The 13,752-nt window shown below is 36.1% G+C and overlaps 1 protein-coding gene across 11 annotated transcripts in view; it reads right to left on the reverse strand.

The window, feature by feature from the left end:
- RAPGEF2 (Rap guanine nucleotide exchange factor 2) overlaps positions 1 to 13,752 on the reverse strand; it is a 265,814-nt gene that overhangs the window by 117,024 nt on the left and 135,038 nt on the right. For 8 of the 11 annotated variants that reach the window (XM_040250574.1, XM_040250571.1, XM_040250569.1 and 5 more), the window contains 3 exons: positions 6,256 to 6,331; positions 4,220 to 4,387; positions 1,847 to 1,864 (listed from right to left, as the gene is read on the reverse strand). In XM_040250574.1, coding sequence (XP_040106508.1) covers positions 1,847 to 1,864; positions 4,220 to 4,387; positions 6,256 to 6,331 — 262 coding nt within the window. The remainder of the gene's footprint in view (positions 1 to 1,846; positions 1,865 to 4,219; positions 4,388 to 6,255; positions 6,332 to 13,752) is intronic. The other 3 variants (XM_040250573.1, XM_040250572.1, XM_040250576.1) reach the window with 1 other exon arrangement.

Consider the following 13,752-nt stretch of genomic DNA (forward strand, 5'->3'; position numbering starts at 1 on the left):
TTAGGACACAGCTGAGCATGCACTCATATCTGCCTTTTAAGTCCTTCTTTCCACTTCTCTCCATTTTTATTATGGAACTCAGATTTTCTTACCCACCCAACTTCTAAAATAAATTACCCAAGACTGCAGAAAGAGTCTGTAATTAGAGGTAAAATAAACAGGTTTCCCCATCCTATTCTGAACCTGTTGACAAGGTAAACTTGCCCAAAGTTCCAATCAGCCCAGGAATGACCCCAATTTTCCAGCCTCTGCCAAGAATTTTATCCATGACCTGCCCCTCTACCACCTTTACCCACGAGAAGACTGAACATTCCTGTCACATCCTATTTTCTGGCATTCTTAAATACAGCTTCAACTCAACTCATCAAAATGTAAGAAAATGCTAATGAAAGCCATCTCCAATCTTGCCTTCTCGTTGCATTTTAAAATGCTTATTCTCTGCAAATCTCATACACTTGCCTTGAAAAAGCGACCTGAAAACACTCTACGTGGACTATATGAGTATTTGTGTTACTGAAGAAAATTATTATAATCTGTCAAACTGTTGCGACACATCTAAGTTTAAAAAGTGTACATAAGGTATACATTGTAATTTAGTGCACATTTTCAATTAAATCCCTAATTCTAAATGAGAATTAGACTAACTGGCAATTTCTCATATTATCAATGAAAAAGAAGAGGATTAATCACATTTAAAAATAGTATCTTTTAAAATAGTAAAGTTACATACTTTTAAGTATATACCAGAAAAAAGCTCAAAACACAGGCGCAATTAAAAAAAGTATATAATTTTATCAAAATTTTATCAAATTTAAAAACTGTCATTTTTTAAGATTTACCACATCACTGAAAAATTAGCAGTGCTTCTAAAACACAGTAGAGCAATCATGTCACCTGTGCCATTTTAATATGCATCTTCTTACACAGAATGTAAAGTAACAGCCTCATTTTAATTCGAAAAGGTATACAAATATTTTATGCTTTTAGGTGAGGTTACTATAGTAGCCAAAGACATTATACTGACAGTAGCCCTCTTCTAATGTGAATTAAACTATCCATGATCTTTTTCCTGGGCAATAAGAAAACACAACCATAAAAAGTTTTTAGAGAGAAATCAGTTTTTTCCCCCTGACTCCAAATTCCCTGATAACCCCAAATTTGACAGAAAATTTCAAATGAGTAATACTGAAAATGTAAATTAGTTATGTACTGGCATGAAAGAAATGAGCAAACAAATTACTACAGGACTCAATTAAAACATAGATAGAATGAAATAAAAGCATGAAATCTGGTTAAAAATCAAGCACAAATAAGAAAATACAAGTGGATTTTAAATTCTTATTTCCTTTCTGACTAAGCCTTTATTCTGACTAAAATTTTACCAGTGGTCTCACAAAATGCTCTTACATTGGGATTCCTGAAATTTAAAGCTTTCACCTATAGCCTTTAATATGTAAATGTCTAATGGATTTGCCATAAAACTTTCACACAAAAAGCAATGAAACATCCGTGATGTCTATCAGCCTGTCTTTCTTCATTTCTTTAAGCACAAAGCAGGTTAGTTAAGAATAATGCTCCACTCGTTCTTAAAACTATGCAGGCTGCAGTTTTATTCTTTCTTCAAACAAAGTGGGCAATTTATCCCTATGTCTGCATAAATAAAGCAGCCTGTGACATCACTTAAACCACTGATAGTTTCAAAGTTGTAAGAGATTTTACTAAATCAGGGCAAAATACAAAAGAACAAGACCAAGCAAAACACATCAATATTATAAACTTGTTAGTTACAATGCAAACTCACAAATGAACTGAGGTTAGTATTAGGAGACCACACAAATTACAATACCTGAGATTTAGTGCATTCCTTTGAGCCAAAATGAAATGAGTGCCATAGAGGAGGAAAGGAAAAGATGACATTATCAGACATGCTACAGTACATCTGCCAAAATGAAGATCATGTTAAATCAGGTTAAGAATGACCAAACAGCATTGACTACATGTATGATGCCCTTCTGTTCCTTAGCCATGCACCTGAAATGCACCTGCAACCATTAAGATCATCGGAGATGTAGGACCATGCACCTTTTCAAAAAATGTTCACCCTGGTTCCTACCCTAGTTCTTTCAAAAGGAGTATTTCTGCTCAGAATAAGTAAAGGTGACTCAGGGCTAATGAAGAATAATGATCTTCTTTACTTAATTATTTATACGCTGAGGTACCAAAAATTCAAAACAAAATGTTGTTGTTAAAATCTTATACTTAGATAAAATAATAATATATGAATAAAATACAATTTGCATGAAAAGATGGGATTCAATATTTTTAATTATGACTCTGTGGTTGCCCATCTGAACTCATTTAGGAAAATTAACACGTCACATATATTAGTAAACTGGTGCTGATCCATCATTAAGCAAGTTAAATTTTTCACCATAGTACTAAATTTTCTGGCCTGTTGACCAGATAAAACATTTTTTTAAACCACTAAAAAAAAAATAAGTAATCTTGTTAAAAAGTACACATTTTTTTTTTAAAAACTCAGATTAAAAAAAGAGAAGTCATGTACGGGAGGTGAGTAAAGAATTCCATAAAGGGAGAAAATGCAGGGATAGGAGAAATAATTATAAAGTGACCCTCTCAAGTTAAGTGAGAGGAATATATAATTATAAAATCATACCAATCAGCCTTAAAATGAAATTTTTAGTAACTCACATTGCCGCTAAATATCTTAGCATAGAATATGATTTGGAAAAATAATTCCAAAGCAGAAAGAGTATTAACAGTATGAGCAGTCTGTACTATTAATGTGTATAACTATTTTTAATCCATATTTCCTTATTCCATGATACTATATCAACACTAAAAATACTACCTTCTTTTATAGACAATAGTAACAAAAAACCTTTCATAGGTTTAAAAAAAAAGAAAATACTAAGTCTCTCCAAAAGGCAAACAAAGCTGGCTTTATGATGAGCAAAAGCAACCCTTTCCAAAGGAGCTCAATGAAATGATTCAACTATGAAATCCATGTTAAATTAAAATCGTGCATGGGCAGCAAGAGGAGTAGGCAGATAGCTGGTGGTCAAAACTGCTTAAATATTCAAATACAAAGAGCTCTCAGAAACAGAACACATGAAGTGTGGGTATAAAATACATCACTTCAAGTTCCCAGAAAACTAAGTACATAATTTTACATCTATATACACTTTCCCATGTGTTTTACATTTATACTTATTTGCAAAAGAAAGAGGCTAGGTAAAAAAAAAAAAAAACAACAAATGAGAAATTATAAAATAGCTGTGAATTATCTACTTTTATTTTTCATATTTCCATTTTAAAATTAATTTCAAAAATGAGTACTCGTTTAATGGTATTATAAGTATAGATAAGCCATATTTGACCTAATTATGATGTGTAAGAATTCAAGTTACTGTTTTTCTTGAAAATAGAAATCCTTAAATATATTTGCCACAATTTTGTATGGGTCCCCGGAGGACATGGACGCAGTGCACCCAAGCAGAGAGAGAGGAGTCAGAAACACAGTCTCCCACGCTGACTAAGCTGGGGTCTTGTATAAATCGCTCATTATTTTTGCCTCGGTTTCCTCAAACATAAAAAGTAGCTTATTAACCTAACGTATAAAATACATGACAACTAAGTGGGTGAAACCACTGAAGAGAACCTCTGAACCTATTAGAAATGCTTCAGATCATCCTTACACTGGAATTTAAAGAAGCAACCTTTCAAATTAAGCTCTCAGGTCATCATATTAAACAAATTAAACAATTTAAACAAACAAAAAAATTCTCAGATAATATTCACACAATGGTATGAAAAGCTACGAGAATAAGCAAATTTTAGCTAACTTTTGAATAAAAAAAATAGTTATGACACTAGTCATTGGGAATGGGGAGGGAGATGACAAAATTTTACATTAAGGTAAGAAAAAGTATCCCAGTTACAATTGTACATGCTGATCACAAAGCTAATCCTGAGAGCATTTTAAGAAATTAAAAGACTAAACAACATCTTTGGATAACTTACTTCAAGGTTCCTTTAACTAGTCATATTATGTGTGTTTCCAGAAAAATCTGCACTTTGGACAAGTAATACCATACAAAGGAATTAATGGTCAAAAATAGAAATTTCACATATTTTCACAAAACTCCCGGCAAAAAATTATAAAGATAAATATAATTATTATACTTATATAACTTACCGTATGATAGCCTCTAGGCAAAGGTGGTTTGCCCACAGGATAAGGATCCACAGTGTCAATAATAGTTTGTCTTTCCCCTTTCTGGTTGATTTTTCTAAATCTCCTTCGAGACTGTCGATGAGAAGCTTGACGCTGAAAATATTCTTCATTTTCATCCATATAGTCTACCTGAAATAAAATCCCCCAAAATTTCATTTCCTCAAACACCACGTTCCATATTAAGATTAGACGCAGAATAAAACTTACGGGTAGTCCACATTCATTCATTGTGCAAAGACATTTGTAGACAAACTATCTCGACAGACTTCAACTGCTTCTGAGCTTCTCTGGAACTAATTGCTTTTGAGTAACTTGTCTTTATAAGAGAGGCATTTTCAGTTCCACTTAGGACAATATGGTTAACTCCTGAATTTCCTGTAGTTTCAAAGAGTAGGATATTTTCAGCAGTCTTTGACCTGATGTATTAGTGAAAGATCTCACAGGATACATCACCACGTATTATGAAAGCAACAGCTCCATTGTCTTAACTAAAGCACAAAAACTCTGATGGAGTATATCTGGTTTTTGCCTTTAAAAAAAAAACAAAAAAACACCCAAATCCCTAATGACTCAGACACAACTACTAGTAGAATGACTTTGGTAGATTACTTAAGGGTTTTTCTTCCTACTTTCATTCTATGGATTCAGTTTCTTCTTTTTATAAATAGCATTATTTTCAAAAAACAATTTCCTCATTTTAAACATTTAGAAAGTGATGAATGGACTAACAGAGAAGAAAAGTCACATTTGGCTAATCCTCATCATGCTTACATAAGGAAAATGGGATTGCTCACAGAAGGAAGTATATTTAGATTCTCATATGGTTCTCCCACTGGCAAACTTAGTAGTTGGTATTTGGACAAGTACAAAATCCTCAAGGAATTCTACAGATCAAAAATCCTTCAGATAAACACAAAATAACAGTAACAGAGACCAGATTCTTGAGGAAATATCTAAAACACTTTTTAAGACCCATGGCGGGAGAGTCTAACATATCTGCCTATGCACTTCCAATCCTAAATCTTTTCTCACCACCATGCCGCATTTTTACTTAACAGTAAATTTTGTGAAACTTCACCAAAAGTTTCCACTGGCTTTGTGAGGAAGTTCCCATCTCTCTTTGTGATGGAGGAGGAATTCCTCTCCTCCATCATGGGGGAAAAAACCTACCTCTCATATGAAAACAGATGTATTTACCAAATACTTTATTAAATGTGAATAAAAAACTCCCATCATCATCTATTTTAGGACATCATTTATTAACAAAGTTTACCCTCCCAGATGGGTGCTGGATGGGAAACACAACACACTTCAAATCAACTGAAGTCTCTAGTGAGTGCTCTCTCCAATTTTATTTTTGTGGCTGATTTTTTAAAGGGGTACATATTGTCCTATCTTTAAATCATGTTTATATATTAAGAATGTGACAAGCTTTTTTTTCAAAAAGCATCAATAAAAATAATTATGTTGCTAATATCTCTTTTAACATTATCTTTTTTGCATGTATCTTATCTCAGCATAATTTTTAAAAATCACACAGTTAAAAAGAGATTAAAAATCTCAACAGAATGTTTAACCAGCATAAAATTCCGCCAAATTTCTTTCAATTAGTTAAAGGAAATGAAGTGATTTCCTTATATTAATTGTTGCCTGAATATGTATCACTGTGACTCATTTAAAGTATCTCATTCCAGTCAATATTTGGAGATCTAAAACCCTCCACTTTCTCCCCAAGTTTCAATTAAATGGCATTTTCACAGATTTATAAAGTTCAAGCACCAAATACTTAGGTGCTTGCCCTCCTTTAAATTTTCTTTTTCACTTAACTGAATCCCATAAATAATTATAATGATTATGAACTCAAACTCAAAAGTTATGAAATAAATATATCTAAAGTTATACAATATATAATACACTATTATATACAGTTTGTGGAAATGCTTTTTTATTTCATAACTTTTTTCAGGGGGAAAAAGTCTTCACAGAAGTTTTCTTACCACAATCATTTCAGAAGGCTCTAACACAATGCATTCACAGCCACGCCTAAAGCTTCCTGCAGAACGCTTGCCAAAACTAGAAAGAAAAAAAAAAGATTTAAGAAATACAAATTGTGAATTTAGGCTAACCCTTCAGATGAATAAAAATAAGAAACAAAACAACTACCCAAAAAATGCACATTGAAGAAAGAGAAACTATCTCAAACCATTATTTAAACAGAATGACAAGGAACCATTCAAATTTTTAAATCTCAGACATATTTTTCTGTAAAATTACAAAATAGTCTTCTTGAATTCATAATGTAAGTACTGAAGACTCGCTGTGAATGTGTTTGTGTTAGTTGTTGTAGTTCACTCCCAGTGAAGTGAAGATTTAGACTATCCTAACAGCGGTGGGACCACGAGGAGCTGCTAACTATCTAGCCATGTAATAACCAAGGAAAAAGATTGGGTGCCAAGGGAATTTTACAAAGTTAAGGATTGTGGCCTCTATTTCCTTATACACAGTTTCTAGCTGTTTATCATTTCAAAGATGAAGCAACGTAGGAAGGCAAGAGTTCCTAAATAATTGGAGTTGAAACCACTTATCAACTCTATAAAAGTAAGCTTTCCAAGTAAAAAGTATAACAATAGCAAATACAGAGAAACAGGAGACATAAGTCATTGCAGCCTACACTAGTATGATTATTATCAAAAGTAGTTAGAACACATTTCAATTTTATATACTAGAGTTACTAAGAACTTATAAAAAGAATCTTACAAAGTGAATCTCAAATAAAAAGCTGACACACAGAAATAAGCAAAACGGGCGTGGAGGAACAAACCTGATCTAATTCCAAAAATGGGATCCTAAGGAAAACTACAAGTATGTATATATTTACACAGTCTATGAAACAAGTAGTAGTAACAATTAGATAGAGAAGGAACTGGCAACCCACTCCATTATTCTGGCTCGGAAAATCTCATGTACTCCTCTAGGAGTCTAGTGGGTTCCAGTGCATGGAGTCATGAAAGAGCTGGACACAACTCAGCAACTAAACCACAACAGGCATGGGAACTGGATCAATGGCAAACCGTAACAACATACAAAGTATAAAACGCATATACTTCTCTCCTATAACTTAACTTGCTTAGGTTAAACATTTCTTTCACTTAAAAATGTATTTTCTAAATTTTCATATCTACTTATTCTAAAATCAGCTTGCTGCTGCTGCTAAGTCGCTTCAGTCGTGTCCGACTCTGTGCGACCCCATAGACGGCAGCCCACCAGGCTCCCCCATCCCTGGGATTGTCCAGGCAAGAACACTGGAGTGGGTTGCCATTTCCTTCTCCAATGCAAAAAACTGGAAAGTGAAAGTGAAGTCGCTCAGTCGTGTCTGACTCTTCGTGACCCCATGGACTGCAGCCTACCAGGCTCCTCCATCCATGGGATTTTCCAGGCAAGAGTAGTGGAGTGGTAAGGAACAGGTATTCAACTCAGGAGTTTCAATTACAAAGCGACTTGAGTGGACATGCACTCTTAAAAGCCCTTTTTCTCCTGAAAACTGCACTAGTGACCTCGGACAGGGTACCTTGCCTTATCTATGGAAATATCCACCTAACACTAGAGCAGATTCATTCTCTCTGACATAGATATATGCCAACTAGAGCCACAAGGAGTTCTAAGTAGTCATGACTTGTCCTGCTAACATACCACCTACCCCTGCCCATTCACTACTCCAAAAATTCTCTCTTCCTTCTAGTCAACATTTTAGTCATTTTAATTTTGGGGGGCGAAGAGGGAGAATGTGCAGTGAGGCATGTGGGATCTTAGCTCCCAAAGATGAGGGATCAAACCTGTGCCCCCAGCAGTGGAAGCACAGAATTTTAACCACTGGACTGCCAGGGAAGTCACAGTAACCATGCTTAATAATCTACCTTTGAGAAAAATATGAGAAAATAACTCTACCAAAAAACTATTTTATCGAGCATTTTCCCCCCAAGTAAATTAGGTATTTGAGTAGCTCCTATGAAAATTTCCATAGGAAATTCATAACTTTCTTGGTGTCATGGTAGTACAGAATGTTTCACATATTAGAACACAACTTGGGCTAGGTAATAAAGTTATGTTTGGGCTTTCCAGGTGGAGCTAGTGGTAAAGAACCGGCCTGCCAATGCAGGAGACTTAAGAGACACGGGTTCGATCCCTGTGTAGGGAAGACCCTCTAGAGGAGGGCATGGCTACCCACTCCAGTTCCTGCCTGGAGAATCCCATGGACAGAGGAACCTGGCAGGCTACAGTCCACAGGGTTGCACAGAGTCAGAGACAACTAAAGTGACTAAGCTTGCTTGCTCACTTGAGGAAGAAAACAGGTAAGTCAACATTCTCACTCTATCAGCTTGTGACCTCCAGCAAACCAGCCTGACTATCCTCACAGTCTAAACTACACTCATTTCTAAGGTTATCAGTGAAGCTAGGCCAACACTTAAGTCATTTCCTGCTCCAAAATTCTGTTTCTATGGAAATCAAAGAATCATACTTAGCATATCTGAAAAATCCTTTTAAAATATTCACACATACACATTCTCATAAGCATACAAATATTAAAGTGCTTTTTTTAAGCTAAAAAAATAGGAAAACTATAACTATCTTATCCTGTTTGTCATGTTATTTCACATGTAATTAAAATGACCTAAAATTATAAATATTCTTCTCTTAGTTTAACAATTAAATACCACTAAAATTACAGAAAATCCTCAACACACACAAAAATTTGCTTCTAGCTTTTGAAACTACTTACTTGCAATTTAATTTTTTTACAATGATGCTTATAATTTAATAATACACTACAAATTAAGAAATAATCTCAATATATTACCAAAATATGTAATAGGTTTCAAGCCATCATTGCCCATTTAATCCTGTTTTAGGACTGGGTGAAAACATATATTGCATGCTTAAAGTTTATTACTAAATAAAACAACATTAAAATCCAAAGAAAATCATATGATTCTAAGATTTTTTCCTATTTTATTAAATTATAGAACCAGACAAGTGTCACAAAAGTAATGATAGAGTGGTTTTCTTTTTTAAAAATTTCATGTAGTAAAAACAACAACAACAAAAACAAAAACACATGTATATAATGCGTACAATGTTCATATGACTAAATAAAAAATAAAAACTGTTAGAACTGGGCTTCCCTGGAGACTTAGTGGTAAAGAATCTGCCTGCCAAAGCAGGATCCCTGATCAGGAAGATCCCACGTGCCGTGGAGTATCTCAGTACGCCCATGCGCCACCACTATGGAGCCTGCGCTCTAGAGCTTGGGAGTCACAACTGCTGAGCCCATGGGCCGCACCTACCGAAGCCCGCATGCCCTAGAGCCCACGCTCTGCAACAAAAGAGGCCATTGCAACGAGGAGCCTGCACACGCACCCACAGAGTGCTCCCACTCTCTGCAACTAGAGAAAGTCTATGCAGCAACAGAGACCCAGTGCAGCCAAATATGTGTATTTTTTAAACTGCCAGAACTGAGTTGCTTATAAATTTTAGCAACAAAAGTAGTAACATCCATATGAATAAACTACATGGTATTTATTTTATGCCTATTCTTACACCACCAACTCCCTACTTCAGAATTAAGGCTATTAATCCTCTTACCAATTAGCTACTAGTTCAACAGAACTTTATGGCTGAGGTACATTCACATATCTAGTTTCACTAACACTATTACTTCAGAATTAAGGCTATTAATCCTCTTACCAATTAGCTACTAGTTCCACAGAACTTTATGACTGAGGTGACATTCACATATTTAGTTGCACTAACACTATTACTTCAGAGAAGGCAATGGCACCCCACTACAGTACTCTTGACTGGAAAATCCCATGGGCGGAGGACCATGGTAGGCTGCAGTCCATGGGGTCACGAAGAGTCAGACACGACTGAGCGACTTCACTTTCAATTTTCACTTCCATGCTTTGGAGAAGGAAATGGCAACCCACTCCAGTGTTCTTGCCTGGAGAATCCCAGGGACGGCGGAGCCTGGTGGGCTGCCGTCTATGGGGTCGCACAGAGTCAGACACGACTGAAGTGACTCAGCAGCAGCAGCAACACTATTACTTTAGGGATGAAAAGTCTGCATCCCCTAAAATGTGCTACCAAAAAGAAAAAAATTTCTACACCTTTTACGAAGTGAGCTGTGCTAAAATCTAACGAAACTCTTTTGGAGCCACAAAAGACTCAAGTTCTACTGACTGTCACAAAGATGTAAACCATAGGAGAAATAATAGACTCCAGTCAGATTAATTCTTTGACTACATTGAGGGGGGAAAGGCAAATACACAGAGAACACACTCTACCAAAGGAGAATAAATTACATCACTTATCCAAAAATTTATTGTTTCAAACACAGTCAAGAACCCAAAAGGAAATAGTGGCCTCAAAAAAGACAAAGCATAGGGAATTCCCTGGTTGTCCAGTGGTTAAGACTCTGGGCTTTCATTACTGAGGGTGCAGGTTAGGTCCCTGGTTGGAGAGCTACAATCCCACAAGCTGAGTAGTGTAGAAAAAAAAAAAAAACAGGGAGAGAGAGAAACAGGTATAGTTCATGAATGCATTCACTGGGCTAATGCAAGGCCTTTTGGCTCCACTGCAGAGAAGAGTTACTCTTAGCTTACAATCCAGAAGCTATAAGGTAGGAATGAAATATGTCAGCTACAAACCCATTAAGCCACAAAATACTTCTGCTTCTACTATCGGATTCTTTTGACTCAAAAAATATATGAACAAAAGAAAGTAAGCACCATTATTTACTAAGTTTTGATCAAGTTCTATATAAATAAACTTTTAAAAATATGATACTGGAAAACTTTAGAGATTAAAAAAAAAGGAGGGGGGTGGAATTCCCTGGTGGTCCAGTGGTTGGGACTCTTGTGTTTTCCAGGCCCTGGTTTGATCCCTGTCAAGAAACTAAGATCCTGCAAGCTGCATGGCACAGCCCACCCCCCCACAAAAAAAAAAAAAAAAAAGGAAAGGAAAACCAGATAGAGACAGATAGGAGACAAAAACACCCACAGATAATACTAAGATCAATTCGTTTAAATATTTAGATGATTTAGTAGAAAGAATTGGACAGAATCTTCAGGTTTGCAAATGACACAGACATTTAGATAGTACAGCACAAAACAAAGCTAGTAAGAATAAAGTACAAGACATTTTTATAAAGTTTTATGTGCATGTAAAACAGCAGTAAGGACCCAGTCTGCACAAGGAAATACTCTATGTGAAAAGTGATCAAATATACACAGTATATAAGACCAAACAACAAAGGGTTCTCAGGTTTCAGTTAGAAGTCCAATGAAAACTAGAAGTCTTTCAAGTCATTAGCACAGCAAACTGCATACACAATAAATAACAAATAATAAACGAAGATGCACCTCAAAAGGAAAGACACACTAGGAAAGATAAAACCTGAAAATTACCATACATACCATCATAGAAAACCACATAAATCTACAATAGAGCACTGAGCTATCTAAGGGGAAAACCACAGAGCTGAAAAGTTTCCAGTAAAAAATTTAAGGACACCCAAAGGGATTCCTGTAAAGCCAGAGACATAAACTAAAAGAATATTTCCTTCAGTCTTATTAACAGCAGCTGAAAGTTGGTATTATTTAGATTGCTAAAATCATGACTTAAGGAAATTTAGAAATGATACAGATTAAATAAGAACTTGGTTAATTTTAAAAGTACAGCTATAATCCCTGGCTTCCCTGGTGGCAAAGAATCATCCTGCAATGTGGGAGACCTGGGTTCAATCCCTGGGTTGGGAAGATCCCCTGGAGAATGGAAGGGCTACCAACTCCAGTATTCTTGCCTGGAGAATTCCATGGATAGAGGAGCCTGGTGGGCTACAGTCCATGGGTGTCACAGAGTCAGACACAACTGAGTGACTTGCACTTCACTTCACTTCACAATCTCTGAGGGCTTTAAGAAAAGTCAGAAACAGAAAGACTGTTCCAAAGTCATTTGACTAAATTCTCCTCCACATGTTCCTTGGTGCAACTGTCAGAAATGAAGTTACTCCTATCAAACTCAATCTTTTTTGTTTTTCAGTCTTATAATTAAGGCTTTCTTAAATGAACAATGCAAAGAAACAGAGGAAAACAATAGAATGAGAAAGACTAGCAATAGCTTCAAAAAAATTGGAGATACCAAGGGTAACATTTCTTGCAAGGATGGGCTCCATAAAGGGCAAAAATGATCTAACAGAAGAAGAAGAGATTAAAAAGAGGTGGCACGAATACACAAAAGAGCTATACTAAAAAGGTCTAAATGAGCCAGATAATCACAATAATGTGGTCACTCAACTAGAGTCAGACATCCTGGAGTGTGAAGTCAAGTGGGCCTTAGGAAGCATTACTATGAACACAGCTAGTGGAGGTGATGGACTTCCAACTGAGCTATTTCAAATCCTAAAAGATGGTGCTGTTATAGTGCTGCACTCAATATGCCAGCAAATCTGGAAAACAGCAGTGGCCACAGGCCTGAAAAAGGTCAGTTTTCATTCCAATCCCAAAGAAGGGCAATGCCAAAGAATGTTCTAACTACCATACAGTTGCACTCATTTCACGTTAGCATGGTTAGGCTCAAAATCCTTCAAGTTATACTTCAATAGTACGTGAACCAACAACTTCCAGGTGTACAAACTGGGTTTAGAAAAGGCAGAGGAACCAGAGATCAAATTGCCAACATTCATTGGATAATGGAGAAAGCAAGGGAATTCCAGAAAAAAACATGTACATCTGCTTCACTGACTACACTAAAGCCTGTGACGGTGTGGAAAATTCTTAAAGAGACAGGAGTACCAGACCACCTACCTTACCTGTCTCCTGAGAAACCTGTATGCAGGTCAAGAAGCAACAGCTAAAACCAGACATGGAACAGTGGACCGATTCAAAATTGGGAAACGAATACAACAAGGCTGTATAATGTCACCCCACTTACTTAACTTACATGAGGAATCCATCGTGTGAAATGCCAGGCTGGATGACTCACAAGCTAGAATCAAGATTGCCAGGGGAAATATCAACTACCTCAGATATGCAGATGATACCACGCTAGTGACAGAAAGTGAAGAGGAACTAAGACATAGTAAGCCCTTACTGACTTGGAATTTAGAGTCCAGGGGATGATATAATGGAAAGAGAGCAGTCATTGTAGTTGAGAATATTGTTTCTCAATACACTCTACTACCAGTTAGCTGTGTGATCTTGGGCAAGTCACTTCATCTCTCCAGGCCCTGGATAAGTATATTAAATAATAATGAAGAATGAAAAAGCTGCCTTGAAACTCAACATTCAAAACACTAAGATCATGGCATCTGGTACCATCCCTTCATGGCAGACAGAAGGGGTAAAAGTGGAAACAGAGACAGATTTTCTTTTCTTGGGCTCCAGAACCACTACAGACAGTGACTGCAGCCATGAAATTAAAAGACACTTGCTCCTTGG

This window comes from Oryx dammah, unplaced genomic scaffold (assembly GCF_014754425.2).
Source record: "Oryx dammah isolate SB20612 unplaced genomic scaffold, SCBI_Odam_1.1 HiC_scaffold_12, whole genome shotgun sequence".
NCBI classification, from domain to species: domain Eukaryota; kingdom Metazoa; phylum Chordata; class Mammalia; order Artiodactyla; family Bovidae; genus Oryx; species Oryx dammah.